We start from the raw sequence: 18,868 nt of genomic DNA on the forward strand, positions 1-18,868 counted from the left end.
TATCTATCTATCTTATATCTATCTATCTATCCAGGGGTGGCCACACACAGCAGAGGGTCCCTGTGCAAAGTATGTGTCTGCCTCATACGTCAATTGTTCAGGCCCCCCCCCCCCCCCTTCATATGTCACTTGCTCAGGGGGGCCCCCACCCATATCAGTTGCTCAGGAGGACCCCCCTAATATCAGTTGTTACCTCCCATATGCTGAAGCTCATTTAAAGCCCCACCCACATTATGTAGCATAGTTTCCCCACAATTAGGTAGCAGTTTCCCCATGTTAGGTAGCAGTTTCCCCACATTAGGTAGCATAGATTCCCCACATTAGGTAGCATAGATTCCCCACATCCGGTAGCAACGTTTACCCACATTAGGTAGCATAGTTTACCCACATTAGGTAGCATAGTTCTCCACATTAGGTTGCATAGTTTCCTCGCATTAGGTAGCATAGTTTCCCCACATTAGGTAGCATCGTTCCCCACATTAGGTAGCATAGTTTCCCCACATTAGCTAGCAGTTTCCCCACATTAGGTAGCATAGTTTCCTCGCATAAGGTAGAATAGTTTCCCCACATTAGCTAGCAGTTTCCCCACATTAGGTAGCATAGTTCCCCGCGTTAGGTAGCAGTTTCCCCACATTAGGTAGCATAGTTCCCCGCGTTAGGTAGCAGTTTCCCCACATTAGGTAGCATCGTTTCCTCGCATTAGGTAGCATATTTTCCCCATGTTAGGTAGCAGTTTCCCCACATTAGGTAGCAAAGATTACTTATATTAGGTAGCATAGATTCCCTACATTATGTAGCAGTTTCCCCACATCTCATATCTATCTATCCTTCTATCTCATATCTAGCTCTATCTCATATCTATCTATCTATCTATCTATCTATCTATCTATCTCATATCTATCTATCTCATATCTATCTATCTATCTCATATCTATCTATCTATCTCATATCTATCATCTATCTCATATATATCATCTATCTCATATCTATCTCTATCTATCCTTCTATCTCACATCTATCTATCTTGATCCTTGAGGAATACATTGATCTATAATATACAATACATACATCAGATAGATTCCTGACAGGAGAGGGGGCCGGGTCTGTCAGTAATGTGTGACTTCTTCCTTCATGTATAGCAGGCAACGTGTGAACATTTGTCGCTATACTTAGTTCGCGGGAGGGAACTCACATCTTACAAGTCGCACTTAACCCTTCAGCTGCTGCTTGGGTTCAAAGTCTCACTATCATTTTCCTTGCTGAGGGCAGAGACCCCAATGTCCTCCCCATGAGTTGTCCCTGCAGTGTGGCCCTATATGTCTGCTCCCCTGGTGTCATGTAAAGTACTTATGTACCTGTGGACTTTTTGGTTTCTGAATCTATAGTATTTGTTTGTTGTACAGTGTTATACACACGTTTGTCACTATGAATCCCTCATGCTCCTGATCCTTCTGGTTAAAGTGTACCTGTCCTCAACAAAAACCTTTTATATACTGTAGATAATACTATTATATGAATATTTGTAATATACATTTGTTAGAAAATATGTATATTTATGTCCCTGCAGCTATTGTCTGTGTGTCTCTATGAGGAGACCAAATACAGGAAGTGAGGGCGGGACAATCAGGCATCTGTGACATGCTATGGGCTCACACATGAGGATGATTGACAAGCCAGGAGCCTGCACAGATCCCTCCTTGTCCTGTCTTCACTTCCTGTATTTGGTCTCCTCATAGACACACACAGACAATAGCTGCAGGGACAAAAATATACATATTTTTTAACCAATGTATATTTCAAATATACATATAATAGTACAGTGGTCCCTCAAGTTACAATATTAATTGGTTCCGGGACGACCATTGTATGTTGAAACCATTGTATGTTGAAACCATTGTATGTTGAGACCATTGTATGTTGAGACCATTGTATGTTGAAACCATTGTATGTTGAGACCAAAACTCTATGGAAACCTGGTAATTTGTTCTGAAGCCCCCAAAATGTCATCCAAAAAAAAGGAAAAAGTGAGGATTAAAGAAAAATAAGTAGATAACTAATATAGATAAAGCAAATCCTTACATATAAAAGTAAGTAAGATCTGCTGGGAGCTGTAATCACTGTCTATGTCAGTGTTTCCCAAGCAGGGAGCCTCCAGCTGTTGCAAAACTACAACTCCCAGCATGCCCAGACAGCCAAAGGCTGTCCGGGCATGCTGGGAGTTGTAGTTTTGCAACAGCTGGGGCCACCCTGCTTTGGAAACACTGGTCTATGTAGAGAACAGGAGCTTCTTCATGGTCCTGTACAGTACACACAGTGTCCTAAAAAAGTAACATGGAACCGTCCTCACCTGGTGTCCAAAGGAGCAGGTAACCCTGGCACAGGTAAAGAGTACAGAACATGTAATACCTCCCTGTACTGTAGGGGGCGCTACCAGACACCAGTCAGTGCATGCACTTCAGTAATACAGGTAAAGAGTACAGAACATGTAATACCTCCCTGTACTGTAGGGGGCGCTACCAGACACCAGTCAGTGCATGCACTTCAGTAATACAGGTAAAGAGTACAGAACATGGAATACCTCTCTGTACTGTAGGTGGCGCTACCAGACACCAGTCAGTGCATGCACTTCAGTAATACAGGTTAAGAGTACAGAACATGTAATACCTCTCTGTACTGTAGGTGGCGCTACCAGACACCAGTCAGTGCATACACTTCAGTAATACAAGGGTTTTACCAGTGATTGCCCATTCTGATTGGTCAGTTCTTCCAGACATTGACTTGTTTCACAAATCTGGACTGTCCGTATCATTGTATGTTGAGTCTGGTTTCAACTTACAATGGTCCAGAAAAGACCATTGTATGTTGAAACTATTGTATGTTGAGGCCATTGTAAGTTGAGGGATCACTGTATTATCTACATTATATAAAAAGTTTTTGTTGGCAACAGGTACACTTTAATGAACAGAATGCAAGAGCAGCAGTGAAGACTGACACTTACATGGAGATGTGGAAGATTATGACTGTTATATGTTTGTGTATAAACATATATATATATATATATATATATATATATATATATATATATATACATATATATACAATAAGAGAGGGGAAGAAGATAACTGTGTCACAAAAGTATTACATCGAAATAAGAATAAAACTACAGACAGTTAGTAGAAGCCACGAGCCAGCGTCTGAATAGAGGACTGCCAACAAGATTCAGGCATTAGATCTTTTCATCCAGATCTACCTGGTTCATGAACAGAATGCCAGAGCAGAAGTAAAGACCGACACTTAGACCATATGAGAATATAACTGGGTATTACGGGGAATATAAATAAATAAATTACTGGGAATATAAATAAGTGTTAGCAGATTCCCCACTCCTTTTAGTTAGAATTGATCTTTAAAGAGATCATCAAACACTCCTTCTCAGCAAATTCATGGTGGGATACATAATTCAGGACCCTCATCCATTAGCCAGAGAAGAGGGGTGGCTACAAAGAGTGTTTCTTACTCTGGAGGACCTAACCATGCAATGCTTCATTTCCCCTGTGGGGGCACTGTAGGTTAATAGAGCACTTACAGCCAGGCTGATTATGGGATCTCATCAATGTGATCAGATTATTGAAGGGATTGTCTAATGGGGGAAACCTTTTTAACATTTTTTATTATTATTATTATTATTATTTTATTTTTTTTGGCAGAGGAAATGTGGATAGATATGTGGCCAAAAAGGGAGAAGCAAATATGAATGGTTGGATTTCCTTCTGAATCGTGCTGGGATGTCCTGGGGTGTGAATGGAGGGCACGCTGTACAGTGGATTTGCATTCTCTGACCTTTGTCTTCCTTCATCTTCCTCGGTTAATTACGGGATGTGAACAGCGGTAAAACCGGAGTCACCTGGTGTGCGATTATAATGTAAGATCAGGAGCCGTCATGTGCTGCGTCACTGCTAGACTAACAACATACGATGCAGCAGAGCTGAGGTTGTGCAGATATAGCTCAGCTATAACAGATGTAGCTTCACGGAAGCGATGCAGATAGCTGAACTAGGACTATACACATGAGGTTAAAGGGTTAATTTAAAAAGTTGGCTCCAGAAAGTTAAACAGATTTGTGAATTACTTCTATTTAAAAATCTTAATCCTTCTAGTACTTATCAGCTGCTGTATAAAACAGAGGAAGTTATTTTCTTTTTGACCACAGTGCTCTCTGCTGACACCTCTGTCCATGTCAGGAATTGTCCAGAGCAGGAGAGGTTTGCTATGGGGATTTGCTCCTAATCTGGATAGTTCCTGACATGGACGGAGGTGTGAGCAGAGAGCACTGTGGTCAGACAGAAAACAACTGCACAATGTTTTCTGTAGTATACAGCAGCTGGTAAGTACAGGAAGGATTAAAAAATTTTAATAGAGGTAATTTACAAATCTGTTTAAAGGGGTACTCCAGTGGAAAACTTTTTTTACAAATTTTTTTTTTTTTTTTTAAATCAACTGGTGCCCGAGTGTTAAACAGATTTGTAAATTACTTCTATTAAAAAATCTTAATCCTTCCAGTACTTATTAGCTGCTGAATACTACAGAGGAAATTATTTTCTTTTTGGAACACAGAGCTCTCTGCTGGCATCTCAGTCCATTTTAGGAACTGTCCAGAGTAGCATATGTTTTCTATGGGAATTTTCTCCTACTCTGGACAGTTCTTAAAATGGACAGAGGTGTCAGCAGAGAGCACTGTGTAAGTATTGGAAGGATTAAGATTTTTTAATAGAAGTAATTTACAAATCTGTTTAACTTTCTGGCACCAGTTGATTTAAAAAAAAAAAAAAAAAAAAAAAGTTTTCCACCGGAGTACCCCTTTAAATTACATTCTTGTCTCCCTAGGGGAAATTCATCGAGACTGTGCTGATGAAAAGTTTACCAGTTGCCCATAGCAACCAATCAGATCGCTTCTTTCATTATTCAGAGGCCTTTGCAAAAATGAAAGAAGAGATCTGATTGGTTGCTATGGGCAACTGGACAGGTTTAGATTAATTTCCCCCCCTGTGTCTGGTTATCTGCACACAGCACATCCCGACTATCATCACTGTATAGAACAGTGTTTCCCTACCAGGGGGCCTCCAGCTGTTGCAAAACTACCACTCCTAGCATGCCTGGACAGCCTTCGGCTGTCCGGGCATGCTGTGAGTGGTAGTTTTGCAACAGCTGGAGACACCCTGGTTGAGAAACACTGGTATAGAGTATACAGGGACGCGCCCCGAGGGACTTCCACCAGTATGCCAACATGTACGCACCTAGGACCGGGTTACATGGGACTGCCACACCACTCGCAGCAGCATTGACATATTAGGAGCACTACTAGTCCCAGCAGACAACACCATGGGTCGTCAACGAAAGAGGCAAAAATTATGATAATGCAGCTGAGCTGAGAAAGTACACATGTAGGTGTAGCTGAAGCCTAAGAAATGGAACTTTACTGCAGCTATGTACATATAGCTGAACTGATACCATGTACGTGTGACTAAGGGCGCGTTCACACCGACGTCTGTCCCCGCTTTTTTTTTTATCCCGTTTCGGTTTCATTCTTTCAGGCTGTAAACGGATTAAAAAATCCCTTTTATGTCAATTGGATTTTTTTTTACAATCCGTTTACATCCGTTTGTACCCGTCTGCACTCATTTCCGTTTTTTTTTTTTTTACGGCAGGAAAAACGGCACATGCAGTATTTTTTCTTCTGTAGAAAAACGGATACAGTAAATTTAACATTGAAGTCTACGGAAAACGGATGACCCTTTAATGTCATCTGTTTGCATCGGTTTTTTGAATCCGTTTCTTTTTATCCGTTTTTACTTCTGAGCACGCTCAGAAAAAAATAAAAAAAAATTTTGTTTATTAACTGAACAATAATGGATAAAAACGGAAAACATCGGTTTGCATCCACTATTGACTGTTTTTTTAAAGTCCGTTTTTATTTTTGACGGGAGAAGAACATCCCGTTCCGGGTCTAGACGGCCGTGTGAACGCAGCCTTAGCTAAAATGGGGACTGTCATTAAAACTAATTTTATGCTGTTGCACTCCTTATGGTAAATAAAAAAATCTTTCTAATGTCCTTTGTTTAAAAATAAATAATAATAATAATGAAGTTTTCTGTTTTATTCGTGTTTAAAAAAGCTGCCACTAGGTGTCTCCCTTCTTGTCCAGAGCACATTTCCCCATCTTTTGCACAGACTTTGGACTCCTGCTGGCAGAATTCTAAAATCAGGAAGTGCTGAGGGGGGGGAAGGGGGTGTGCAGCCTTAGCCAATCATAGCTCATCTCACACACTGAACTGCTCTGGGCTGTGTGTAGCAGAGTGAGGGAGGAAGTTCTCCCCTGTATGGCTTCAGATGATGTCACAGCCTGCTAGGGAACGCCCCTTCCCATTCTGTGAATCTGACTGAGACTGAGTGGAAAATACAGAGCAATTTCAAGGTAGAAAACTAAAAAATTATAAAAATAAAGGCAGGGGGCGGTTTATCACGATGGGGGCTGTGAACTGGGAGGGTTATAAAATGTAACAAGATCATGACAAGTACTCATAGGGTATGTTCACACTGTGGAATACCGGCGGAATTCCGTGAACGGAATTCCGCAAGTGAACTTTAGCATCTGTGTCAATGGGTTTCCGCGAGACCCGTTCACACTGCGGACGGAATTTCAGCGGCTGAAATTGTTTCGCGCAGAGTAAGAACATGTTCATTCCTTGCGCCGAAGTCCGCGAGCACTGCATAGCCGTCAATGGTGACGGCGCAGTGCCGCACGGTCCTACCGCCGCCGCTGGCTGCCAGGCTGAATCTCCGCTCGCTGAATTCCGCGAGCGGAGATTCAGCTACAAATAAGTAGTGTGAACATACCCTTAAAGTGTTCAAGATGTAGCCGAGCTGAAATTGTACAGATGTACGGTGCTGACTTTATATATATGTAGCTGAGATGAAGCCCTAAGAATGTTTTTGTGTTTGAGGCTGTACCGATATAGCTGAGCTGAGGCAGTACAGCCTCAGTGGAGATTGTAGCTAAGAGTTTAGGTTGTACTGACATAGTTGAGCTGAGTTGGTCAGAGGTAGCTGGCTATGGCTGTGCTAGTATAGACAGAAGTGCAGTAGCGAAACTGAGATTGTACAGATGCAGCTGAGTAATAGGTGAGATAAGGCTGTAAAAAGGTGCGGCAGAGCTGAGGTTGCACTGGCGTACAAATGTACAGTGATCCCTCAACTTACAATGGCCTCAACATACAATAGTTTCAACATACAATGGTCTTTTCTGGGCCATTGTAACTTGAAATCAGACTCAACATACAATGCACAGACAGTCCAGATCTCCGAAACCTTTCACAACTGGAGAAACCGACCAATCAGAATGGGCATTTTACTGGTAAAACCCCTGTATTACTGAAGTGCATGCACTGACCAGCTACCTGGTAGCACCCCCTACAAGTTCTGTACTACTCCTGTGCCAGGGTTAGCTGCTCCTTTGGACATCAAGTAAGGGTGACTCCATTTGGGACACTGTGTGTACTGTATACCCTGTCCTCTACATAAACCATTGTTTCCCAGCCAGGGTGCCTCCAGCTGTTGCAAAAGTACAACTCCCAGCATGCCCGGACAGCCTACAGTATAGGGAGGTATTACATGTTCTGTACTCTTTACCTGTGCCAGGGTTAGCTGCTCCTTTGGACACCAGGATAGGGCGGCTCCATGTTACTTTTTTAGGACACTGTGTGTAATGTACAGGACCCTGAAGAAGCTCCTGTCCTTTACATAGACCAGTGTTTCCCAAGCAGGGTACCCCCAGCTGTTGCAAAACTACAACTCCCAGCATGCCCGGACAGCCTTTGGCTGTCCGGGCTTGCTGGGAGTTGTAGTTTTGCAACAGCTGGAGGCACCCTGGTTGGGAAACACTGACATAGACAGTGATTTACAGCTCCCAGTAGATCTTTCTTACTTTTCTATGTAAGGATTTGTTTTATCTGTATTAGTTTTCTACTTATTTTTCTTTAATCCTCACTTTTTCCTATTTTTGATGACATTTTGGTGGCTTCAGAACCAATTCCCAGGTTTCCATAGAGTTATGGTCTCAACATACAATGGTTTCAACATACTGGGTCAGTACTTTCCTCAGGGAGGGGACACCACTTCTGGTGTAAAACAGAGATTCAAATAGGCCATATAGCACTACGCAGGCTCCCGGGTACAAAAATATGCAAATCAGCTCACCACACCACCTTCACAGGTAGTGTGTCCTGCAAAAAGCTCAGGCTCCAGTTAAAGGGGTTATCCAGGAAAAAACATTTTTTTAAATAGCAACTGGCTCCAGAAAGGTAAACAGATTTGTAAATTACTTCTATTAAAAAATCTTAATCCTTTCAGTACTTATGAGCTTCTGAAGTTTAGGTTGTTCTTTTCTGTCTAAGTGCTCTCTGATAACACGTGTCTCGGGAACCACAGTTTAGAAGAGGTTTTCTATTGGGATTTGCTTCTAAACTGGGCGGTTCCCGAGACAGGTGTCATCAGAGAGCACTTAGACAGAAAAGAACAACCTTAACTTCAGAAGCTCATAAGTACTGAAAGGATTAAGATTTTTTAATAGAAGTAATTTACAAATCTGTTTAACTTTCTGGAGCCAGTTGATATATATAAAAAAAAAGTTTTTTCCTGGAATACCCCTTTAAGAAGTCACAGAACTGATTGGGATTTATGCCAAGCCAGAACTCTCTAGAAGGAAAGAGGATCCATCTGCAGACAGCTGTTTCGGGGTGTTTGCCCCTCGTCAGTACAGAGCAGGGTTATCTGGCTTGGCTGAGGTGAAAGGCCTGTGACAGGCCTCTCACCTCAGCCAAGCCAGATAACCCTGCTCTTTTCTGATGAAGGGCAAACACCCCGAAACAGCTGTCTGCAGATGGGTCCTCTTTCCTTCTGGAGAGAGAGTTCTGGCTTGGCATAAATCCCAATCAGTTCTGAGACTTCTTAAAGGAGTAGTCCAGTGGTGACTCAGTGGTTTACAACTTATCCCCTATCTTAAGGATAGGGGATAAGTTGCAGATCGCGGGGGGTCCGACCCCTGGGGCCCCCCGCGATCTCCTGTACGGAGCCCCGACAGCCCGCGGGAAGGGGGCGTGTCGACCTCCGCACGAAGCAGCGGCTGACACGCCCCCTCAATACAACTCTATGGCAGAGCCGAAGCGCTGCCTTCGGCAATCTCCGGCTCTGCCATTGAAATGTATTGAGGGGGCGTGTCGGCCGCCGCCTCGTGCGGGGGTCGACACCCGCTATCTCGGCGGAGAGCCGGGGCCCCGTACAGAGAGATCGCGGGGGGCCCAAGCGGTCGGACCCCCCGCGATCTCAAACTTATCCCCTAACCTTAGGATAGGGGATACGTTTTTCACCACTGGACTACCCCTTTAAGTGGAGCCTGAGCTGTTTGCAGGACACACTATCTGTGAAGGTGGTATGATGAGCTGATTTTCGCATATATATATATATATATATATATATATATATGTGTAATAAAAGGTAGAGGGCTGGAGCAGCGCCATCTTATCACCTCTAATCCCACTGATCCCAGTCATCTCTGCCCTATTGCCCAGTAAAGATGAAATAACCGGATGGACTGGATCTCCTTCCCCAGACACAGCAGCACATCAGACACTGGATCCCAGCAGAATCATTTTTCTTCATTTTCCTCCTGGGCGTTCCTGGACCTAATTCTCGACTCCCTATAAGCGGCAATATTAATAACATAACCCAGCGCAGAAGACGGGCGAGATTGATGACACCCCGTGGTCGGTGAGGTAGCTTTACCAAAGACTAGGGTGACTAATAGTCCGTCAGCTCGCCATGAATCTAATTATTCTGCTGCTTAGCGGGTTTTTTCTTTTTCTGGGTGCCAGTGCTGCATTAACCCCTGCACTGCCAGTCTGTTTTCTCATTGGGGTTTCTACTATTCTACCCCCAGGCAGTGCCCGCTGTACCTCCTGAGGGTAGATGTTCACAAACAGAATGCCAGAACAGTGAAGACTGACACAGAGGTCTATAGTAAATAACAAAGAGAAAATCAAGTCCTGTGCAAAGGAAAAGCTGCCCAGTTGCCCATAGCAACCAATCAGATTACTGCTTTCATTTTGCAGAGGCCTTGTTCAAAAGGAAAGTAGTGAGCTGATTGGTTGCTATGGGCAACTGGGCAACTTTTCCTCTGGACGGGTTTTGATAAATCTCCCCCGATTGTGTTTATAATGGCAGATAAATAGGCTATGATCCTGGGAAAGCTGGGTTCACACCACGTTTTTGCAATACAGTTCCCGTATCAGGTTTTTGATTTAAAAAAAATGGACTCCTCAAAACCGGACTAAACTGTATCAAAACGTGTGTACAAAGTTTTATCTGTACAGTGGTCCCTCAAGTTACAATATTAATCGGTTCCAGGACCACCATTGTATGTTGAGACCATTGTATGTTGGGACCATTGTATGTTGAGACCATTGTATGTTGAGATCATATCTCTATGGAAACCTAGTAATTGGTTCTGAAGCCCCAAAATGTCATCCAAAAATAGAAAAAAGTGAGGATTAAAGAAAAATAAGTAGATAACTAATCTAGATAAAGCAAATCCTCACATATAAAAGTAAGAAAGATCTGCTGGGAACTGTAATCACTGTCTATTTCAGTGTTTCCCAACCAGAGTGCCTCCAGCTGTTGCAAAACTACAACTCCCAGCATGCCCGGACAGCCGTTGGCTGTCCGGGCATGCTGGGAGTTGTAGTTTTGCAACAGCTGGAGGCAACCTCTTTGGGAAACACTGGTCTATGTAGAGGACAGGAGCTTCTACAGGGTCCTGTACAGAAGACGCAATGTTCTAAAAAAATGGAAAATGGAGCCGCCCTCACCTGATGCCCAAAGGAGCAGCTAACCCTGGCACAGGTAAAGAGTACAGAACACGTAATACCTCCCTGTAGTGTAGGGGGCGCTACCAGACAGCCAGTCAGTGCATGCACTTCAGTAATACAGGTAAAGAGTACAGAACATGTAATACCTCCCTGTACTGTAGGGGGCGCTACCAGACACCAGTCAGTGCATACACTTCAGTAATACAGGTAAAGAGTAGTACAGAACATGTAATACCCCCCTGTACTGTAGGGGGCGCTACCAGACACCAGTCAGTGCATGCACAGGAGTTTTACCAGTGAAATATCCATTCTGATTGGTCGGTTCTTCCAGCCATTGACACCTTTCGCAGATTCCAAAGCATTGTATGTTGAGTCTGGTTTCAAGTTACAATGGTCTAGAAAAGACCATTGTATGTTGAAACTATTGTATGTTGAGGCCATTGGAAGTTGAGGGATCACTGTATACGGTTTGAAAAATGATGACAGGTTGCATTCGTTTTTTAAGAAAAAAAACGTACACGTTTTGAACTTTTCACTAAATTATAAATAAAGTTTCACTTGTTTTATTGAAATTTCAAGAAATAAATAACTGTGGAAAGTCAAAAACCGTATGGGGAAGACTGGATGGAACCGTACGCACATACGGTTCTGTACGGTTCCCATTGACTCCCATGTTATTAAAAAAACGTATACGGTTTAATACGGTTGTTCACCCAGACCAAAAACCATGGTAGGCTACGGTTTTCTGTCCGGAAAGAAAAAAAAAGTAAAAACCGTGTGGTTTAAAAAACGGAGACAACTGTATACATTATGGTGCATATGTTTTTGAATGGGAAGTCTATGGATACGGTTTTCTGTACGGTTGCATACGTTTTTTTTTTATGAAACCGTATGCCGAAACCTTATAGCGAAACCGCGGTGTGAACGCAACCTAACAAAGCTTATGGATAGGCCAACCGTATGACCTGTTTTTGTTTTCACCTTCAGTCCTCCACTGCTTCTCCGGCCCGGGACCTACTACTACCCACCAAAAGAGCAGTGGAACACGTGAGGCAACTGAAACAAAATGTCAAATGTTCAATTTCCGCACCAGATGTTTCTGCCATAGAAATTCCGATTTCCGTGTCCGCAGAAAGAATGAACCAGTCTGTTTTTTCTGCGGACTCCACACAGAATGCATAGCCGTATATGAGACATTCCCGTGCGGTCCTAGTGCCGACATGTTGTGTCAGCCCCCGCAGTCTGCAGAATGTGCGGACATTCTGAGGTGTGAACATGACCGTGCTGCAGCTGGAGAACAACTCCCATCCTCCTCTCCGCTGATACCGGTACGTGATCTGTTTGTGCTTATCAGTAATCCAGCCCATGGATAGCCCAAAATGACAAGGTGGCTGCGATCCTGCCAAATCTGTTTATGTAATTCTGCAATGTACTTTACTGTTATTTGTTTTAAATGAACACTAATTAGCGCAAATATAGACACAGCGGGCACCGCGCCAGCTACCCATTCTGCCATCCATACAGTGTGAATGTCAAAGGAGGCCGAGGAAATCATCCACTGCACGATACTGGGACAGGACTACATCCTAAGAACGGAAATATCTATCATCTATATACTATATATTTATATGTCATACTAATATATATCTATCTATGTCATATCTATCTATCTATCTCATATTTATCTATCTCATATCTATCTATCTATCTCATATCTATCTATCTATCTATCTCATATCTATCTATCTCATATCTATCTATCTATCTCATATCTATCTATCTATCTATCTCATATCTATCTATCTCATATCTATCTATCTATCTATCTATCTATCTATCTATCTATCTATCTATCTATCTATCTCATATCTATCTATCTATCTATCTCATATCTATCTATCTATCTATCTATCATCTATATACTATATATTTATATGTCATACTAATATCTATCTATCTATGTCATATCTATCTATGTCATATCTATCATATTGTATTTTGCAGTTACACTTTATTTGATTTGCTCTCAGGGTTATGTGCCTATATAATACCCCCTGTATATAAGTATTTGCAGCATGGTATATATTATGTATGTTTCTACCAGGTAATCCCAGATCATCTCCGTTTTGTTAGTTGCTGTAATTCGCCCATGTTTTTCATTTGTGCTTTTATAGTGAATTCATTCAATAACAATAGTCATTGTTTATTATTATCTTTTCTGCACCATTTCTCTGTAGCTGTTTGTTTCTCTGTAGGTGTAATTATTTATGGTATAGCTGCATATAGCAGTTTATTGGTTACTCTTATTTTCAGGCCTTGGGCTATACATGCTTATACATATGACCTTATATATAGGCAGGTTTTTTTTCTCCATATCTATCTATCTATCTATCTCATATCTATCTATCTCATATCTATCTATCTATCTATCTATCTATCTCATATTTATCTATCTATCTCATATCTATCTATCTATCTCATATCTATCTATCTATCTATCTATCTCATATCTATCTATCTATCTATCTATCTATCTCATATCTATCTATCTCATATCTATCTACCTACCTATCTATGTACCTATCTATCTAATATCTATCTATCTATCTCATATCTATCTATCTATCTACCTACCTATCTACCTATCTATCTCATATCTATCTGTCTCATATCTATCTATCTATCTATCTATCTCATATCTATCTATCTATCTATCTCATATCTATCTGTCTCATATCTATCTATCTATCTATCTATCTATCTCATATCTATCTATCTATCTCATATCTATCTATCTATCTATCTATCTATCTACCTACCTATCTACCTATCTATCTAATATATATCTCTCTCATATCTATCTACTAATATCTATCTGTCTCATATCTATCTATCTCATATCTAGTAAAGTAGAAGCAGTGGCACTCCAGGCTGGTGAAATAAAGTGATGTCTTTATTTACTTCAAAGTGAGTATCTATCGATCTATCTACCTACCTATCTACCTATCTATCTCATATCTATCTATCTCATATCTATCTATCTATCGATCTATCTACCTACCTATCTATCTCATATCTATCTATCTTTCTATCTATCTATCTATCGATCTATCTACCTACCTATCTATCTCATATCTATCTATCTCATATCTATCTATCTATCGATCTATCTACCTACCTATCTACCTATCTATCTCATATCTATCTATCTCATATCTATCTATATATCTCATATCTATCTATCTCATATCTATCTATCTATCTATCTATCTCATATCTATCTATCTCATATCTATCTATCTATCTATCTATCTATCTATCTCATATCTATCTATCTATCTCATATCTATCTATCTCATATCTATCTATCTATTTATCTCATATCTATCTATCTATCTTTTTATCTCATATCTATCTACAGTATTTATCTATCTATCTATCTATCTATCTACCTATCTATCATCTATCTATCTATCTATCTATCTATCTATTTATCTATCTATCCCCTACAGATACAGTAGAAGATTAGAAGATGCCGCAGGGCCTTCATAGTGTCATTATGGTAGCATTAAGATTCAAATCCGACAACATGACAGATGTATAATGACTCAAAATTAAGCACAACATAGATATGTATGTTCTCGCCCTTACTCCAAGTGTATATATATATATACAGATTATTTCGGTATGGCTATATCCTTTTAATTCAGTCACTTGCAGTACCGCTATTGACCACAGTGCCTACACAGAAACTCTTTTCCATAGACAACAAAAGAAACAGCGCCCCCACCAACCCTAATTTGGATCATTTTATTTGGCATAAAGCGTGATCTGGAAAAAAACGATCTCTGTATATATGACGAGTGGTACCGTACATAGGAAATAAATATGTCATTTATGCACAGACTAAAGTATTAACCCTTAAGACCCCGCCTCGGCCTACTGAGAACTGTCATAACGATCCTGGCGGAATAGCATTTGCTTTCCAGGTCCTTCAGCAAACATTTCCACATGTGCATTAAGCTGTTTTTCCTTTCAGGTGTCACCGCCCCTTCCTTACAGACATGTCTATGTACAAATCCCATGTTTGCGGAATTTGATAGATATTATACAACCTGCAGCCATGGAGCCCTGTTATTAATCTTACACAAGGGTTATTATCACATAATAACAGTCTCACTTGAGATCTAGCATTATACTGGATAATCTCTCAGGCTCCTGGCATGGGGCTGCTGGGTAATCACCATGCAAAATATGTCAATAATTCATTACCATGCCTGCTGGAAACCCACATATATAACAGCGCGCCACCAAAGCTATCATCACAATCCAGCCTTTAAATGTTGGGTAAAAAATTAAGTAAAAGCGTAAATTGCCAAAATATTTCATTTACGACTCTGTATCCCTTTGATAAAGCGGATTCTCTAATTTGTCGCCTACGGAGAGAATTTAGATAAAGTCGAAAATTTCCGATCTGCGGGGACAGTATCTTTCTGGATTTATTACCCAATTACAATCATACTTATTACACAGGGTAGCGTGCCTGGCTTCAGCTGTATTACCCGCCTGGAGGAACGTACAACATGGTCGCCGTCAGCAAGAATGGTAAGTATGGCGTTAGGTGGGTGCCAGGGTAGTGCGCTATACGAACATTCAGAGCTCTGCAGCATAATGGAGAGGGGGTTCCTAAAATGTTCAATTTTTTCACTTTTAAAATATTACTAACCATTTGGGGAGTGTCTGGTATTGCAGTTCACCTGAGTAGGAGGGAGATGCAATACCATACTTGAACATGAATAAGAATGGCACTGTTTCTGGATTTTGGATTCTGGCAGTGGTCCTCCAGCTGTTGCAGAACTACATCCCCCAGCATGCCTAGACAACCTTTGGCTGTCCGGGCATGCTGTGAGACTAAGGGACCAAGCAAGGTAATTGCCAAACCTTGCCTGGTCTCTACCGCAACCAGAGACAATACTTTGCTAAAGGGGTACTCCAGTGGAAAACTTATTTTTTATTTTTTTTTAATCAACAGATTTGTAAATTACTTCTATTTAAAAATCTTAATCCATCCAGTACTTATTAGCTGCTGTATGCTCCACAGGAAGTTCTTTTCTTTTTGAATTTCTTTTCTGTCTGACCACAGTGCTCTCTGCTGACACCTCTGTCCATGTCAGGAACTGTCCAGAGCAGGATAGGTTTGCCATGGGGATTTTCTCCTGCTCTGGACAGTTCCTGACATGGACAGAGGTGTCAGCAGAGAGCACTGTGGTCAGACAGAAAGGAAATTCAAAAAGAAAAGAACTTCCTCTGTAGTATACAGCAGCTGATAAGTACTGGAAGGATTAAGATTTTTATATAAAAGCAATTTACAAATCTGTTTAACTTTCTGGCACCAGTTGATTTAATAAAAAAAAATTTTTGCAACCGGAGTACCCCTTTAATGCTTCCTTGTTCACATGAATTAGCACTGGCAGAAGAACTATAAGGTCATTAGTAAAGTAGACAATTTGACGACATAGGTCTTCCTGTGATTCCAGATAGGGAATAGGTGGCAATAATTGTTTTAGGTGTCGCAGGGAAGCTTTACCCCAGGACACTGCTTGGGGGCTTGGGGCCTGTCATGTAGATTGGCATACTATAGGGCCCCCGCACAGTGCCTCATATAAACCTCCATAAAACCAGTCAAAAAAAAAAAAAAAAAAAAAAAAGAAATCATGGATTTCTCTATGGATTTAGCAAATGGCTCTAATACATTTCTACACTTGCAGATACAGATAGCAGGCACTAACCTCCAGAGATTACTATAGACTGTGGAATATTTGGACCAATTAAAGTGTACCCGTATCTACACATACATGCCAACCTTCTAATTCCCAGGGAACGCTATGCAGCCGACTCAGCATCTATGTCTATAATGTAGGTTACAGTCTGGAAAAAAGATGCAGTACTACATTCCTAAATACTACATCATAAAGACCTGCATCGAGTCATTTCTCTACAGTTGTGTGCTCATATTGTAGGTCACTCTCTAAGAAGAAGCCGCAACAACAAAAAAAAAAACACAATATTCAACAACCGTGGAAAATACTTATATTTACTTATTTACTTGGTATTTTTTGGAACTACAGAAACTGTCTAATATTAAAAACCCAATCTGATATAGTTTATAAGGAAATTATTAATGACCAGAAAAATGGTGGTCCTTGTAAAGGACTCTCAGGTGATCGGTGGAGTGCCAGGAGTGCAGTTGGCACCCCACGGATTAGACATTCATATCCTATCCTGAGGAAAGGATACGAAAAACAGGCTTCAAGGGTGACAGGAATTTTGTGGCGCTGACCGGGACCAGACATAAAACAGGGGCCGTAGCTTGAAGGTAACTACTTTATTTACCAAGAGGCAACGCGTTTCACTGCGCAAGCGCAGCTTCCTCAGGCACAGCAAGAATGGGCAATTGTCAAGGTAATATACCCGAGAGTTAACCCTTAGGGTGCGTTCACACTACGGAATTCCCATTCAAACTAATGTTAAGTTTGTGAACTTAACACTAGTGTGAATGGGTCTCGCCGCTGAAACTGTTCCGCGCAAAGAAAGAACATGTTCATTCTTTGCACGGATTCCGCGAGCACTGCATAGCCGTCAATGGTGACAGCCCTAGCGCCAAAGTATTTTTGGTGGGGCGGCCGCCAGACGGAATCTCCGCTCGCTGAATTCAGCGAGGGGAGATTCCGAAGTGTGAACGCACCCTTACATGTAAGGAACATGTAAGAAACACCTATCGAATGTATTATGATAAAAACAACCATAATGCATAAAAAGAAAAGAAGAATAAAATACACACGAGACATAGAGAATGTGTATAAACAGATACCGCAGAAAAAAAATCAAAAACGCACTAGTTCCTTTGAGCTCTGTGACATTTGACATCAGATTTTACTATGATATCATACATTCTATAATTAGATTACTTCTACTAGAGATTCTTATATTATGACAATACCATCAGAGATATACATATGTGTAGATACGCATTAAAATGTGAACAAAAAATAAAATTAAAATAAAAGTAAGAAATAAAAAAATAAAAAAAATGTAATATATATTGTGAGAAGGTGAAAGACATGTTGGTTGATGGGCGATCTGTGTCACCAAGGCTCCTGGCCTTGGTGAAGTAGGAGTCGGTATTTATCCAGTGTCTGTGCTGCGATGCAGACTGATGCTGTGGCGGTAGCATGGCTGGAAGGCCAATCCGGGCGGCTCTTACTGGAAATGATCAAGTGCAGGGTGGGGGTCATTCCCCACAATCCAGGCCGCCTTTTATTGGCCTTAAAGGCAGCCCGCTTCACCAGCTGAGGGGGATTTGCTAGTTGCAGCTAACACTGCCAGAGAGAGCTGAGTGTGGAGTGAACAGTCTGCCTGGAGGCCTGGGAAAGACTTGCTTGATGCCGCATGGCATGGACTCAGGTGTGAACAAACACCTAAGGAATACAGGTGGACTTTTGTTACGTTTTTCTTTGAACTGCATCTAAGACTGTTTGCTGTGTGCCAAGTGTGAATAAAACACAGAACTTTGATTTGAAAAGTACTGTTTTCTTGCCTCTATACTGCAACCGCACCTATCTGCAAGAGCGAGTCATCACAATATATATTGTATATTGTGATGTCACGGCCCCGCCCCCTGAATGCAAGCCTATGGGAGGGGGCGTGACAGCTGTCACGCCCCCTCACATAGGCTTGCATTGAGGGGGCGGAGCGTGTCGTCACACGGGGGCGGGGCCGTGACGTTACAATGCTCCGGCCCCCGTGAACACCAGTAATCAGACCCGGAGCGAACGCGCTCCGGGCACAAATTCTATCGGGGTGCTGCATGCAAGATCACATGGGTCCCCAGCGGTGGATAGGGGATAAGATGTCTTAGAGTACCCCTTTAAAAGCAAATATATAGCTAT

The 18,868-nt window shown here is 41.6% G+C and overlaps 1 protein-coding gene across 3 annotated transcripts in view; it reads right to left on the reverse strand.

Annotated features, from left to right (window-relative positions):
- The window catches only part of CADM3 (cell adhesion molecule 3), a 381,683-nt gene that overhangs the window by 125,558 nt on the left and 237,257 nt on the right, over positions 1-18,868 (reverse strand). The window contains exon 1 of one of the 3 annotated variants that reach the window (XM_056546915.1): positions 9,581-9,620. The exons of the other annotated variants lie outside the window; for them this stretch is intronic. Within the exon in view, the coding sequence (XP_056402890.1) occupies positions 9,581-9,605 (25 nt within the window). The 5' untranslated portion in view covers positions 9,606-9,620. Of the gene's footprint in view, positions 1-9,580; positions 9,621-18,868 lie in introns of those variants that run through there. 3 annotated transcript variants of the gene reach the window in all.

This window comes from Hyla sarda, chromosome 11 (assembly GCF_029499605.1).
Source record: "Hyla sarda isolate aHylSar1 chromosome 11, aHylSar1.hap1, whole genome shotgun sequence".
Lineage (NCBI taxonomy): Eukaryota > Metazoa > Chordata > Amphibia > Anura > Hylidae > Hyla > Hyla sarda.